This window comes from Narcine bancroftii, chromosome 9 (genome assembly GCF_036971445.1).
Source record: "Narcine bancroftii isolate sNarBan1 chromosome 9, sNarBan1.hap1, whole genome shotgun sequence".
Classification (NCBI taxonomy): Eukaryota; Metazoa; Chordata; class Chondrichthyes; order Torpediniformes; family Narcinidae; genus Narcine; species Narcine bancroftii.
In genome coordinates, this window is record NC_091477.1 from 35,324,122 (window position 1) to 35,339,404 (window position 15,283).

The window sequence follows — 15,283 nt, forward strand, 5'->3', positions numbered from 1 at the left end:
GAAGGGCTGGGTGAAACCTACTAATTTACAGCACAAAGGAGATCTGTCATTATATTAGCAAAATACTTTGCTTACATATGTGGATAAATTTATATACATTGCTCTCCACTATTAGACTAGAGTTGGTCTACCTATTTTTCTCTTTTCCTGCAAACTTAGTGGAAAAGCAGATCCAATCCAGTCCAATTCCTGGCCTCATTTTCATTGTTAACAACCAATTCAAAATCATTTTTATCAGAACCTCTTTGACTCCTTCTTTAATGCCAACGGTTTAAAATCAAGTTAAACCAGTCTTATACAATTTGTTTCAATTCACCCCAAGAAATTCTTCAAAACTTTTCAACTTTTCACATTTTGGGTCCAATCAGAACATTGTAGTCAAAAAAGGTTAAAGGTGTTCACCAACAACAATCTTCAATGACATAAAAATAGGAAGAGTGAAAGAACTGCAATGGTTGGCACATGCAAAAATTTGGAGGAGTTGATGGAATGTGCAGAAAATAAAAAATATGAGATTAATACAATATGAGAATGGTTGACAAAGACTTAGTGGGCATCCTGTTTCCATGGTGCTGGGCTTTTTGACATACCAACTTGTGGATATTAAACCCAAGAAATAGCATACTGGTAATTTATTTTTAAATCATATTAAACGCACAAATGAATAGAGGTCCTATTAGGGAATGGTCACTCTTCTAGACAGGATCGGATCCAAAAAAAAAACCTGGATTACGAAACAAGCATTTAAAAAATCCGATGTGAATTAAGGTTAATCCTAATTCTCCTGTGGGTTTGGCTCATTCTGCTGAAATCTGGGCTCAAAACTGGAGGAGGCAAGAGAAATATAGAGATACAAGAGACTGCACATGCTGGGATCTGGAGCCTGGAGCCAAAACAAACTGGTTGTCAAACTCGATGGGTTGAGCAACATCTGTGGGCAGGGTAGGGAGGAGGAATTGCCAACGTTTTGAGCAGAGACTCAAAAGTCTACCTTTGTGTACTGTGACCTCAAAAGATGATCAATAAACAAAAGTCAAAAACACAAAAGGATAAATCCCAAACTTAACTAACATTTCATTTTGCTGTATCATATATTCATCCCATAAAAATCATTAATGTAAATGAGCCATTCTCAACAGGGGCTACCTTGGGGGCCACGGTCTGAAATCTTTTTTTTAATCTAGTAGGTAGGAGAGAAATATGGAAGAACCAAACTAAACAACTGCTTTACAGGCCCATAAACTTTGAACTGAGTCCCAAGGGAGCCAACACCAAAAAAAGTCTGAGATTGACTGATGTAAATACCAGTAATCAAGAAGCTGGAATCGAGAACAAGTCACACATGCTTTGGACCCAATTTTGCCATTTAATGATCATTGCTGATCTGATGCTCCAATGCTCCACTTTCCTGCCTCTCTCCCATAATCCTAGATTGCCCTGTGGGCCTCAACTTTGCACATATTCAAAAATTCAGCTTCATCAGAGCTCTATGGGAGAGAAAATTCCAATAAATTTAAGACCATTTGAGAAAATCTCTCCACATCTCCATTTTAAATGGACTAACCCTTATTCTGTCCTTCCCCATTCGAGAAGTTTGCCACAAGGGAAAACATCCTCTCAACACCTTCATCCTGGTCAGATTTGTTCTGGCTATATCTAATAGATTAATTGTCATACTGCTCACATCGCCTGCAGGTTCGATAAACTGAAGGAGAAGATCGATGGTCAATCTGGCAAGAAGTTTGAGAAAAGCCCCAAATTTGTAAAGTCAGAAGAAGCTGCCACTGTTGATATGGACCCAAGTCAACCCATACATGCAGAGAGCATTTCTGAATGCTCCAGTAGGTTGCTTTGCTGTCCGAGACATGAGGTAGACTGTGGTTGTGATTAAGACAGTTATGAAGAAATAAACTGGTTTAAGAACTCCCAAGGCTCCCGCTGAAGAATTATAGAAGAGAGTATTTCTACTGACTAAAATTTGGCAAACCCCTCCAAAATGTTAAATACTGTCAAACTTCCTCAAAATCTTATGCTTTAATAAGATCCCATCTCATTCTTCCAAAATGGACCCAGACAGCACAAACTTTCATCATATGAACATTCAATTGGCCAGCAACAATGGAATTTCACTCAAAGTTTTGAAACTGTACATATACTCCATGTTGATTCATTGACACATTGTACAGTTGGTGGAAGAATTTCCTCATTTTATACTCCATAACTTTTGCACCAAGGGTTAACTACTATTTAACTTTCTAATTAATTGCTCTATCTGCATGCGAGCTTTGTTCAGTATTTCATCCTTCAGATTTGAATAAACTTTGCAAAACTTTGAGAAGACGCTGGGCTAATTTGAACTTACCTTATTTATGCTAAATTGCCCCTCAAACCTGCAGCCTCGGCCATTATTTAGAGGCAATTTCATGGAGTTATCAATGTGGCCAACTTCATGTCTTCCCATTTCATCCTGGATGTCTAATCCAACAACTAAGAAAGATTTTTAAATCAATACTTACAGAATCCAAAAAACATTTAGAATCAACTTCAAAATTAAAGTAAACTTCTGATAACCAAAGGAACAACTCAATGTAAACTGCCACTAAAGTGAAACATTAAACTGTATGTGATGAAGAAGAATTACTATTAGTTATAGAAACAGTCAGGAGTAAATACTTAATTCCCTACCACTTTGTGTTTTAGCTGTAAATTATTCATCGAATGGTGTTAGTACCAGTGATATACTCCCCCTCACCCGATTTTCAAACATGTTCATAAGAGAGAGGGAAGCTTCAGGTCAGATGTCCACATAGTGAACTTCAAGCTCCAATAATAAGTTCAGGGAAAGAACACAAATGTGTAGAGATAAGAGATGGGATGTGCATCACATCAGGTTCCAGAGGTTCATATTAGGGATAGATGGCATAAAGGGAGACTGCCAGCCTTCAGCTTCTCCCCAGAAGATGTACTTCATCCACCAGGTGAGTAACAATGAGGCAACCAGACCCAGAGTCAGGATTCCTGACTTGGAGATGAGGAGGTAGACAGAATTTAATTTTATTATATTTTAACTTCTACTAAGAACATGTAATACATTTTATTTTTCTGATTTAACAAAAGTGTATCAGAGATGTATCAACACCTCTCAGCCTATCCAGGACAAGGTCTGAAGTGATAACCTGAATCCCACAGTGCAGTAGGCCAAATCAGGAATGAGCCAGCATGCCAGTCACTCTCACCCTAAGCACAGTTTTCACTATTACATCAATTGCTTGCAGCTCTATGATTCTCTTTTCTCAGTCTTCGTAAACGGTTCAAAGGCCTATAACACCATCAAGGTGCTATCAGGCCCAAAGATAGGGCATATGAATCATGCCCTATCTTTGCCCTAGTCATCACCACTAGTAGACACTCCTTAAGCTTATCAACCAGGCTCAAGATCAATTGGTGCCCCAAATGGATGTCAGGTCCCTCAAAAATCAAGTGGCTGTCTAGATCAAGGACTATCTGGTCCACTGCATAATGTGCCCAAACAAGCCAGATTAAGAAGGCCACCAACACAAACCAGCCAACACTTCACTCGCATGAAGTGGATGATGACCCATCAGCAAACATTCTGCCATGGTGCGCCCCGACAGGATGAAAAGCTGGGGCTACAGCCTTGCCCCAAAGATGGTGAGCATTTTTAACTGCTTCTGAAATTCTCCAAAAACACATTTAGAAAAAGTATTCAACTTAAAGACAGATTAAACATCAACTTGCTTTCATCGCATCTACATTTGAGGATGCCCAGGTTTGGCACCCTACAGTGCAGTGAAGTTAACGTTATGTTAGCACTCAACTCATCCTGCACTTGCACCTGGACCATGCATGTGCAAGACATACATATGGTGGGAAGGTTGAAGGCCAATAGTTCTCTAGTTGGCGAAGCCAATTCAATTCAATCCAATAAATAGACGACATGACTCACAGATCAGGAGGGGTGACAAGGTTGCAACTATCAACAACCCAGTTTAATCCCAAACTCCCGTGCTGCCTGTATCAAGTTTGTGCCTTCTCTGTAATCAAGTTTCATCAGATCCTCCGGTTGCCAATTGGGGTGGTAGAATTTGGGGTATGTTCATTGGAATGAAAGGAAAATAGGATTTGAATTAATGTGATTGGATGCTGGATGGTCAGTTCAAGTTAAAAGGCCTGTTTCAAAACTGCTGCATGCTTCCTTTATTTGGTATTTATCTGGGCTAAAATTAGAGAAAATTAGGAAGGCATGGTTGGCGTAGTGGTTAGCACAACACCTTTACAGCACCATGGACTTGGGTTTGAATCCCATGCTTTTTGTAATGAGTTTGTAGTTTCCTCCCACCATTTGAAACATACCAGGAGTGTAGGTTAATTGGGTGTAAATTGGGCGGCACTGGCCTGTTACTGTGCTGTATGTCAAGTTTTTTTTTAATTTAAAATTGCTATTGGATCAACAACCAAACGACAGTGACAAACTAGTTAATATTTGTGATCGACTCCAAAGTTTTGAAACTTCAGACACTGAATACAAAAAGATCACTAGCTTGTGACCAGGTTAAATTAGGTTTGCAAATTCATCCACTTATGGCCTACAAAAGTAGCCATTTGAGTCAACAACCTAAATTTAGAATTACACAACTCTTCTTTCTGTAGATTGCAGTGAACTACAAAAAAAAGGATTTTTTTTTCTTTTGGTGAACTGGCTTCAAAAATTTGAAAAATTCCGTCAGGCAATTCAATTACTGACTATTACTTCCTAGTGTCAATTAGAGGTGCGTAACATTTAATCTATTTCCAATTTTTGAATTTCTTTTCATTTTAGCAGGGTGTCAATATTGTGAAAGTAACTGCCCATGTGACTTACAATAATTGTATCTTGAAATGAGCAGACTTTAAAAAAATACATTAAAACAGATATGACATGCACTTCATGCCATGGGAATAATCTAAATTTATAGATGACAACATCATTATAAACTGGATCTCAAAGAATGAGTCAGAGTGTAGCAGAGAAATAGTGGCTTGATGAGAGGATGTCTTGACCTCAATATCAGGGAGAATAAGGATCTGGTCATAGATGGTCTGAAAGAGTAAAGCTCACTCTCCTTGTATCAATAGCGCTGAGGTGAAGATAGCAGACAACCACTTCCAATGATCAGTCTTGGTCCAATCACATCAATGTGACGTCCAAGAACGCCATGACCTCTAGAAAGCAAATTGGGCATGACACCAGCATAAAAAATATCTACAAGATGCAACATCAAAGGAATCCTGTCAAGATTTATCACTGCAAGACTGCAAGAAACAGTAGAGTTGTGAACTGAGCTCAGACCATCACAGAAACTACCCCTCCCCTCCATCAACTCCATTTACACTTCCCGTTACCTGTAGCCAACATATTAAAAGACTTATCCCACCTCAGCCACATTCTCTTTTCCCTCCTCAAATCAAGAAGATTCACATGCGAAATCACGTACCACCAGATTCAAGGACAGTTTCTTTCCTGCTGTTATCAGATTCCTGAACAAACATCACACTTTAACTGCTGTACTATACATGGGTTAACAAGCTGGACTGCTTGTGAAATGAACGTACTTGCTGCATCTCAGTACATTTGACAATAAGGTTGAATGTGATAAGTGAATTCCCCTGCTAACAAGTGATTGATGACTGGATAAATGAAATTTATTTATTCCTTTCCACTATTTCTCATTAATGGTTACATTAACTCACCATCACAAGAAAGGTTAGGTAAGGTGATATTTAGATTTACTTCAATTTTTCCTCCACTATCTTTGTCAGGATCATCCACGTACAATTCATTCACTCTGCAACAAAACAGTAACCACTCATTCTAAGAACATTTAGCAATGCAAAAAAGTTAAGAATTCTAGCAGACAGTGCCCAAGATAGAAACAAAGATTCTCCCCATCTTATCAGAACACATCACAAACTTGTTTACTCATCTGGATGCTATGTAACTGTGGAGGAGCAGATTAATGCAAACCTATTTCAGCTCCTACTTTCAATCCCATTATATAAAAATCCACCATTATATGGTCAAGTACAACCAGGTCAATCTTGTCTTCACATTGATATTTTGTGATGATGTTACATTCCTATCCATTAATTAAAAAGCATTGCAATAAGCCAAATAAGTCTTGGATCAAAATTTGTAATTCAATTCTGTAAAAAGGACAGCTTTGCCTTGGAATCCAAAATTATGAAGGGGGAGGGGGGGGGGGGAAGAAGAGGGCACATTATAATTTCAATTGAAGGAAATGAAGTCTCATCATTGATCAAACATATTTATATTCAAGGTATCAGGGTTAGTGATAGGTGCACATTATACTTGGTTAAGATCTGTTATATTTTTACCATTCTTTAGTTTTCATATGCTATCTTTCCATCAAACTTTGCACCACAATTGCTTAGTTAAATAACCATTTCAATCTCCATTTATATTTGTAAAATAATCCATTTTAATTTATTGTTTATTCATTTTAAACGAGCAGCAAGAGCTGGAATTTAAATCAGGAGGATGTTGGTCTGGCTGTGGTTTGCTGTTTTAATCCACAGATGTGAATTTATTTTAAATCAATGAATTATTTGCATTGCAAATGTTTTATGTTACAAAATGCAGAACAATTGCTTCGCAGACAGAGACTGCTGCTAAGATGAAGCATTAAATGTTTCCTCATGTGTTCAGGAAAGTTTCCTAAATTAATTTATAGAGGTCCCAACGTGACAGAGTGAACTACTAGATCTTGTATCAGGGAACGATACAGACCAAGTGACGGAAGTGAGTAAGGAAACACTTTAGACCTCGCAATCATAGCACCATTAATTTCAAGATAAGCACAGAAAAAGGATAGCTTTTTTCTCAGGTCCTCAGGTTTCTCCCTAAACTGGAGCAAGAACAATTTTGATGGTATCTAAAAGAATCTGGCAAATGTTGTTTGGAACAGGTTTTTATTTTGCTAAGGTTTGTTTGGGATGCAAGAGGTCAGAAGGTGAAATGTTGAAAGAGCAGAGTCTATTGGCACCTGTGAGAATTAAAGTTAAGATTAACATATGGGAGATCTTGGTCTTCAAGAGATAATAAGCCCTAGTTAAGGAGGAGATGCATAACAGATATAGAGAGCAAGGAATAAGGAGTACAAGAAATGCAGAGCACTTGAGAAGAAAATCAAGAAGGCTTTAATAAAAGGCACAAGGTGAATCTGGGAGACAAGGGGAATGAAAATCCCAAGGACATCTATACACATACAAAGAGTGAAAGGATAGCAAGGGATAAAATTGGTCATCTATGAATGGAGTTAAAAGAAGAACAAATAGATTTTTTTTTACAACTGCATTTACTCGAGAGCCTAGAAAAATAAGGCAAAGTAGCAGTGAGGTCATAGTCTCAATACAGATTACAGAAGTGTTACTGTCTTGAGGCAAAAGGTTGATAAATCCCCAGAGCCCGACAAGATATTCCCTTGTTCCTTGAAAATGAGTGCAGAAATTGCAGGGGTCCTAGAGGAGGTATTTAAAACTTCCTTAGCCATGGGTGAAGTGCTGGTGGATTGGAGGAAAGCGAATGCTGTTTCTTTGTTTAAAAAAGGGTCCAAAAATAATTCAGGTAATTATAGGCCAGTAAGTTTGACATCAGTAGTGGGCAAGTTATTGAAAAGTATCTCAAGACATCAGATGCACAAATACTTGGATATACAAGGACAGATTAGGGATAGTCAATATGGCTTTGTGCATGGTAGGTTATGTCTAAACATTCTTTGAGTTTTTATAGAATGTTATCACCAGGAAACATCATGAAGGAAATGCTGTGGAGGTTTTCCCATATGGACTTTAATAAGGCCTTTGAAGGTTGGTCAAGAAGAATTAGTTGCTCCACATCCAGGATGAGGTAATAACTTGGATTAGACATCGGCTTTGAGTGAGAAGTCAGACAGTGGTAGCAGATTATTCAAATTTCTTGTCAGAGTAAATACATGACATCACATACAATCTTGAGATTCTTTTACTTGCAGGCAAAAAAACTGAACACAATGTAGACATGTGAACAAATAAAGAATTGCAAACAAACTGACTGTGCAATACAGAGAGGGGGCGAAAAAATCAAGAGCAAAAGTAGGAGTCCTTAAATGAGTCCCTGGTTGAGTTTATTGCTGAGGAGTCTGATCATGAAGGGATAGCAGCTGTTCCTGAACCTGGTAGTGCAAGCCTTGTGGCACATATGCCTCTGTCCCGATGATAATGAGAACAGAGTGGGTGCAGGGTGATGAGGGTCTTTGATGATTGCTGCTGCTCTCCAATGGCAGCGTTCCCTATAGATGTTCTCAATGACGAGGAGGGTTTTGCCTTTGATGTCCTGGGCTGGACTTTGGGGGTATTGGTGTCCCCATACCAGACTGCGATGCAGCCAGTCACCACTATTTTCACCACACATCTAGAAATTTGCCAGGGTTTCTGATGCCATACCAAACCTCCACAAACTCCTGAGGAAGTAGAGGCACTGACATGCTTTCTTCGTGGTGCCATTAGTGTGCTGGGTCCAGGAGAGATCCTCTGAGATATTGACCTGCAAGAACTTACATTTGCTCACCCTCTCCACCTCTGATCACCAGATCGTACACATCTGTTTTTCCCCTTTCTAAAGGTATCAGCTCCTTGATTTTGGTGACATTCAGTGCAAAGTTTTTGTTGGTGCATTATTCAGCTGAGTTTTCTATCTCCCTCCTGCATGATCATTGCCCCTTTTTATACAACCCTCTATCATGGCATCATCAGAAAATTTGTAGATGGTGTTATTGTTGAACCAAGCCACACATTCATAGGTGTAAAGCATGTAGAGCAAGAGGCTAAGAACACATCCCTGTGGTGCTCTGGTACTGATGAGAGTGTGGAGATGTTCTTACCAATGCTCACTGATTGTGGTCTGTAGGTGAGGAAATCAAGAATCCAATTATACATTGGGATGTTGAGTTCCAGGTCTTGGAGTTTGCTGATCAGTTTTTATGGGGATAGTAGTGTTAAATGCCAAACTGTAGTCAATCAAGGGAATCCTGATGTATGCACCTTTGCTGTCCTGGTGTTCCAGGGCTTTGAGTAAAGTCAGTGAGATGACATCTGCTGTAACCCTCTGTTATGATAGGCGAATTAGAACAAATCCATGTCGCTGCTCATACAGGAGCTGATATGCTTCAACACCAGCCTTTCAAAATACTTCACTGTTGTTATGAGTGCCACTGGTTGATAGTCATTTAGGAAGGTTACCACACTCTTGGGCACCGGTTTGAACCAGGTGGGTACTACGCCCTGCCAAAATGAAATGTTGAAGATCACCGTGAATACGTTGGTAAGTTGGTCAGCACAGATTTTTAATCTGGGCACTCCGGATGCTTTCCTCGCATTCACTCTCCTGAAGGCAGCTCGTCGTGTCATCCTCAGATATAGACAGGAGAGGATCATCAGAGGTCATGGGGGTGCACAGTGGTGGCTCTTCCTTGATCTCCTGGTTGAATCAGGCACAGAGGGATTGAGTTCGTCAAGGAGTGAAGCTTTGTCATCTTCTACAGCACTGGATTGCCTCTCTGACTGGAGGCCTGCGACTAGTGGTGTGCCTCAGGGAGTAATGCTGGGTCCATTGATGTTTGTCATCTACATCAACAATCTGGATAATAATATGGTAAGATGGATCAGAACTTTCGCAGATGGCACCAAGATTGTGGCTGTAGGGGCAGTGAAGCTTTTCAAAGCTTGCAGCAGGATCTGGACCAGCTGAAAAAATGGACCACAAAAATGGCAAATAGAATTTAATGCAGATAAATGTGAGGTGTTGCCCTTTGGAAGGACAAACCAGCTAAGACTTGCATGGTAAATGGTATGGCACTGTACAGTGCAGTAGAATGGAGGGACCTGGGAGTACCAGTAGGTAATATCTTGAAAGTGGCATCATAAGTAGATCGGATCATAAAGAGAGATTTTAGCACATTAGCCTTCATAAATCAAAGTAATGACTACAGGTTGTAGGATGTTACGTTGATGCATGTAATACATGGAGAAACCAAATTTGGAGTATTGTGCGCAGTTTTGCTCACCTACCTACAGGAAAGATATGTTAGATTGAAAGAGTGCAGAGAAAATTTACAAGGATGTATTCCATTGGAAAAAATAACATATAATTTAAAAAATAAAGTCACAGTATTCGAACAAGTTTGGGAACCGTACATGAAACACAACAGAGAGGGCCTACCGCGGACCTCCACCCCCTAAAATGATAGAATGAGAAGAAGACGAAATGAACTGACCTAGTGTGTAAAAATAGATGATTCAATTTCTTGTTTGTTTTCATTGTGTGATGGCATTGTTTAATGGGTTTATTGTATTGTATATGTTGAACGTTTAATGGATTTGGAGGGGGGTGGGAAGGAGGGAGGGAAGGGAGGGGGAAAAGGGGAGAAAATTACACTGTGTATATTCAAGAGGGAAATGTTTGTGTGTATTTTGGTTAATATGGTTCATAGTGTTAAAAATTAAAAAAAATTAAAAAAATAACGGAACAGGAAATGTAAGGGTTAAAATGCATTTCTTGCAAGCAAATTCTGTAATCAGCTTTCAAAATGTTTAGTTATTCTTTTGAGTGATTCCTTAGCAATGTCTTCAAGCCAAGGATTTACGGCTTGTTAGAGATTACATGTTAGTTTAGTTTCCTCTGTTCTATGAAATGGTAAGGAATTAGAATGATCTGACAATTTTATTGCATGTTTAATTAAGTTTTAGCACTGTCTAAAAATGTTTTATAGCTTGTAACAATGTATAGCAACTGATAATATTAACAATATTTAATAAACTCAAACTCAACTCAAAAAAAATTTACAAGGATGATTCTGGGACTTGAGCAGCTGAGTTATCGGGAAAGGTTTGTTAGGTTAGGACTTCATTCCCTGGAGAATCAGAGAATAAGGGGAGATTTCATAGAGGTATCCACAATTATGAGGGGAAAATATAGGGTAAATGCAAGCAAGCTTTTTTCTACTGAGGTTGGGTGAGACAATAACTAGATGACTTGGGTCAAGGATGAAATGTTTAAGGGGAACTTTTCACTCAAAGGGTGGTGAGATTGTGGAAAGAGCTGCCAGCGGAGATAACGGATGCAGATTTCATTTAAACATTTAAGAGAAATTTGAACAGTACATGGGATGGAGGGGTACGGAGGGCTATGGTCCAGTTGCAGATTGATGGGATTAGGCAGAAAAATAGTTTGGCAAGGACTAGATGGGCCAAAGGGCCAGAGGTGGTGCTGGACCACGCATCACACCAGGTGGTGACAAACTAGATTGCTGTTCTTTTCCACTATTGAGGATCTAGTGAACACTGGGAAAACCAGCATTTATAGTTTATTCCCCCAATTGCCATTGAGAAGTTGGTGGTAAGTCATGAGAAATATTTTTGTAAAGTTATCAAGATTTATGGAATTAAAACAGGTTGCAGATGAGCTACAATATAAATAATTCAAAACTATTCTCAAGAAGCTGAAGTGGGCCACTCTCCAGAACCCTTCCCACCCACTCAACACTGTACACATTGCTTTGAGATCTGTTGTTCTGGATGGTTTGAAGGGATAGTCAGGGAAGATGCATTTTATTAATATGGAACACTGGGAAAGTGTAGCATTCTACGAGTGCTGGGAGCTCAGGGGCCAAGAACAAACAAATCAGCAGTTGTCATTTTCATGAAACATGTCCATTTAACTTTCTTCTTCGTTTATGCACAGCTACAGAAATATCAATGGCTAAGAGGCAATGCTGTTTACTTACATTTCAGTGGCAATGAACCCAGTCAGTTCAGACAAGAAAAGGAACAGCATAAACAAGCAGCAGCAAATGGAAACTGCAAAACAAATAAATGCATTTACAAAAAAGCTCCAGTGCTTATTTCTTCCAAACTGCAGGATATACAGTCTCTGTAAAGAATGAGAAATTGATACCAAATTAGTCTGGTCTAAGGCACATTTTATATACAATTGCAGTTAGGTCACTGGCTTGGATCCAATTGGTTGTAATGAACACAGGTGTCAGGAAGAACAAGAAATATTGGGGGGGGGGAAGAGGAGTGAAGATCAGGATATCACAGCAATAAAAAAAAAGATAAAGGATGAAAAATATTGCAATACAATTTATTTTGAATTACCCTGAAAAACAAGGGAACCCAATTCACTCATTAACAAACGGAATCAAAGTTATGAACGCAGATAAGATCCATCTCATTATACTTGCAATTGTGCAATTGTTCATTTGGGGTAATGAGCCATTACATTGAACCAATGCAAACAGTCTTTGGCACAGCATACTTTAGATGAAATGTAAAGCTCAGAAACCAAAGATAATAGCATGTTAATATTTTTTTGGAAAATTTTATGTAGTTATTTGTATCATTACAGAAAAAAATGAATAAAACTTTAATCAGATATCCATATCCAATGATACAAAAAATACTTTTATATTTTTCCTCCCCAACCTCCTTCCCACCCAAAAGAAAAAGAATGAAGAAAACACCTACTATTTAATATACAACAATACTAGTATATACAATCATTATTATTAAAATTTCTGATTGAGGAGTGGATAAGGTAGAAATATTATAAAATTTTCAACTCGATTCCTTAAACTATCTGTAATTTTTTTTTCCAAAAGGTATACATTTTTGTATTTCACTATATAACACTTCCTTCTCATCTTTCTATGATATTAACCATATAACCATTTACGGAGCGGAAACAGGCCATGTTGACCTTTCGAGTCCGCACCGGTTCATTAGAACAGCTCCACTAGCTCAAACCTCCCACTCTCTGCCAATAACCCTCCAACCCCCTCACCTCAATGTACACATCCAACCTTTTCTTAAATGACAGAAGGGACCCTGCCACAACTTGTGAGACATTTCTTTGCAGTTGCTATTGCAATAGTTAAAAAAAATTTCTTGTTATTTATCCAACTTTAATTTTGTATCCTTTTCATAGTAAAAATATTATTGGATCTTTATCTTGATAATTTGTCCTAATAATAAACTCAGTTCATTCCAAAACCTTTCCACTTTTTCACAAGAGCATTACTGAATGCAAAAAAAGTCCCTATTTCTTTCATACATCGAAAATACTTATTTGAGTAAATGGAATGAAGTCCATTTAACTTGTATGGAGTATAATATAAATGATGAAGGAAATTCTATTGAACCATTTGATATCTAACCTTTACTGCATTTGTAACACTTTCTTGACAAAAATTTGACCAAATCTCCTCCAGAATTTGGAAATTTAAATCTTTCTCCCATCGCATTTTTGATTTATATAAATCTTTTATATAAATCATGCTGTGTGCATGCATTAGTGACTGTCTCTCAGTTACCATTTGGTAAGCTCACCAAAGAAGATGGCGAGCAAGAAGAAAAACCCATCCCCTGCTTATTGATCTGGCAAGAAACCAAGGAAGACTCTCAATTCGGAAATGAAAATTACTTGATTTATAATTTTTACATGCCATGCTAACATATTTCGAACTTGCGTTCATTTCGACATACGACCGGTCGGTCAGAACGGGACTCAGACGTACATAGGGGAGTATCGGTATCACAATGGCATGAACCCATGGATTTTAGACAATTAAGATATCACATTATTGCAATACACTTTTAAGGACAACCTCACAAACAAATTCGCAGGTGCCACTTGCTAGCATTGAGGACTTTGGTTTCCTTCACCTTGCTGACAATGAACATAGAAACTGTATGGAAATCAGCCAAATTGGATCTGTTCTGCTTTGTACCTTGGCATTTTTCCACATTATTTGATAGATTCACAAGCTGTAACTACACAAGAATGGCATGGCTGGAAGTACAGCTTATTTCGGGGCATCAGTTCCATAACAGACCTACTGTATGGTTTTACTGCAACGAACTTCAAGACGACTAGAGCAAGAGAATGCACTGCACCTACATTAGCACTCCTGAAAGATCTATTCAATTACTTCCATATTTTGCCTTTTATCTAACAAATATTTAGCAAATCCCATTACAATTATACCCAAATTGTTTGCATCATCCTTCCAAATCATTACTTTCTAGATTATAACTCATTCCAAAAAGAAAACACTTGCCCGTTACTCATTTTGCTTTCTACCACTTTTTTTTGTCAAAAAACTTCATAATTTTGAACTCCTCCACTAAGATTGTTCTTGAACTTTGCCAAAGAAGGGTGAAGCCATCAGAAATTGGTGTGCAGCTAGGCATTAAAGCTTAAAATTCTAAATGTATGCAATTATTTGAAAAGTGGGTCCAGCTACACACAGACCCCACACACACACACTCCCCCCCCACCCCACCCCCCAAAAAAAAAAATCAATGGAACTAAACAGCATCATCCAGTAAAGCAAAGTGAAGTTGAAAGAAATATTGGGACATTTCTGTCACCACCACCCCGTACAGATACTTTACGCCTTGCAGTTGATGGCTGAACACTGCCTGGGAACTCCCCCTGCAGTAGCTTCCTGAAATTCCCCTTCAGTGATGTAAACCGGACAAGTGAGGTGTAGGTAACAACCTTTACTCATGAGATCACTAGACTGAAATTTCAAGTGCATGACAGAAAGAATGGCTCGACAAAAATAAAATCAATTCCTATCCTCCTTTAAGTCTCAACATGCTTTAATTTAAAAAATGAATCGTGTTCGTGTAAATGTGATTGCGCCTGTGTGTTCGAGATTGATAAGCCAATGACAATAAAAAATACAAATTGTTCATAAGAATCAGAACTATTTCAGTCAAATTATGCATAATCCACCATTCAGTGCACTCTGACCGACTTCTATGTTCATTTTCAAGAAAGAATTATCTTAATTTCATGTGCTCATTCAGGACACAGCCTTTTATTCACCATTCCCTCAACCACATACCTGAAATATCCTTAAATACACCTGCTTTAGGCAATCTCATCCCCTAACAACTCTTAGATCTAAGGCATTTCTGCTGTTTGCTGTCTTAACACCCATACTTCCCCATTCAACCACTTGAAACATTTCTGTTGCTATATCTCCTATCCAACTTGGCTAATTTTATCATCATACTCTCCGCAATTAAAATTATCAAGGCTTCCTTCAAATCTGCCCGTGCCAAATTATACAAAAAGTCAAAAGGAATCATGATATTAAAAATGAAAAATGTGAACAGATTTGTGGAAATGGAGAAACAGCATTTTTTCCTTCTCTTG

At 38.4% G+C, this 15,283-nt stretch overlaps 1 protein-coding gene across 4 annotated transcripts in view; it reads right to left on the bottom strand.

Moving 5' to 3' along the window:
* The window catches only part of ergic1 (endoplasmic reticulum-golgi intermediate compartment 1), a 51,411-nt gene that overhangs the window by 13,399 nt on the left and 22,729 nt on the right, over positions 1-15,283 (bottom strand). For all 4 annotated transcript variants that reach the window (XM_069898779.1, XM_069898780.1, XM_069898781.1 and 1 more), the window contains 3 exons: positions 11,841-11,913; positions 5,752-5,846; positions 2,363-2,487 (listed from right to left, as the gene is read on the bottom strand). In XM_069898779.1, the coding sequence (XP_069754880.1) occupies positions 2,363-2,487; positions 5,752-5,846; positions 11,841-11,913 (293 nt within the window). The remainder of the gene's footprint in view (positions 1-2,362; positions 2,488-5,751; positions 5,847-11,840; positions 11,914-15,283) is intronic.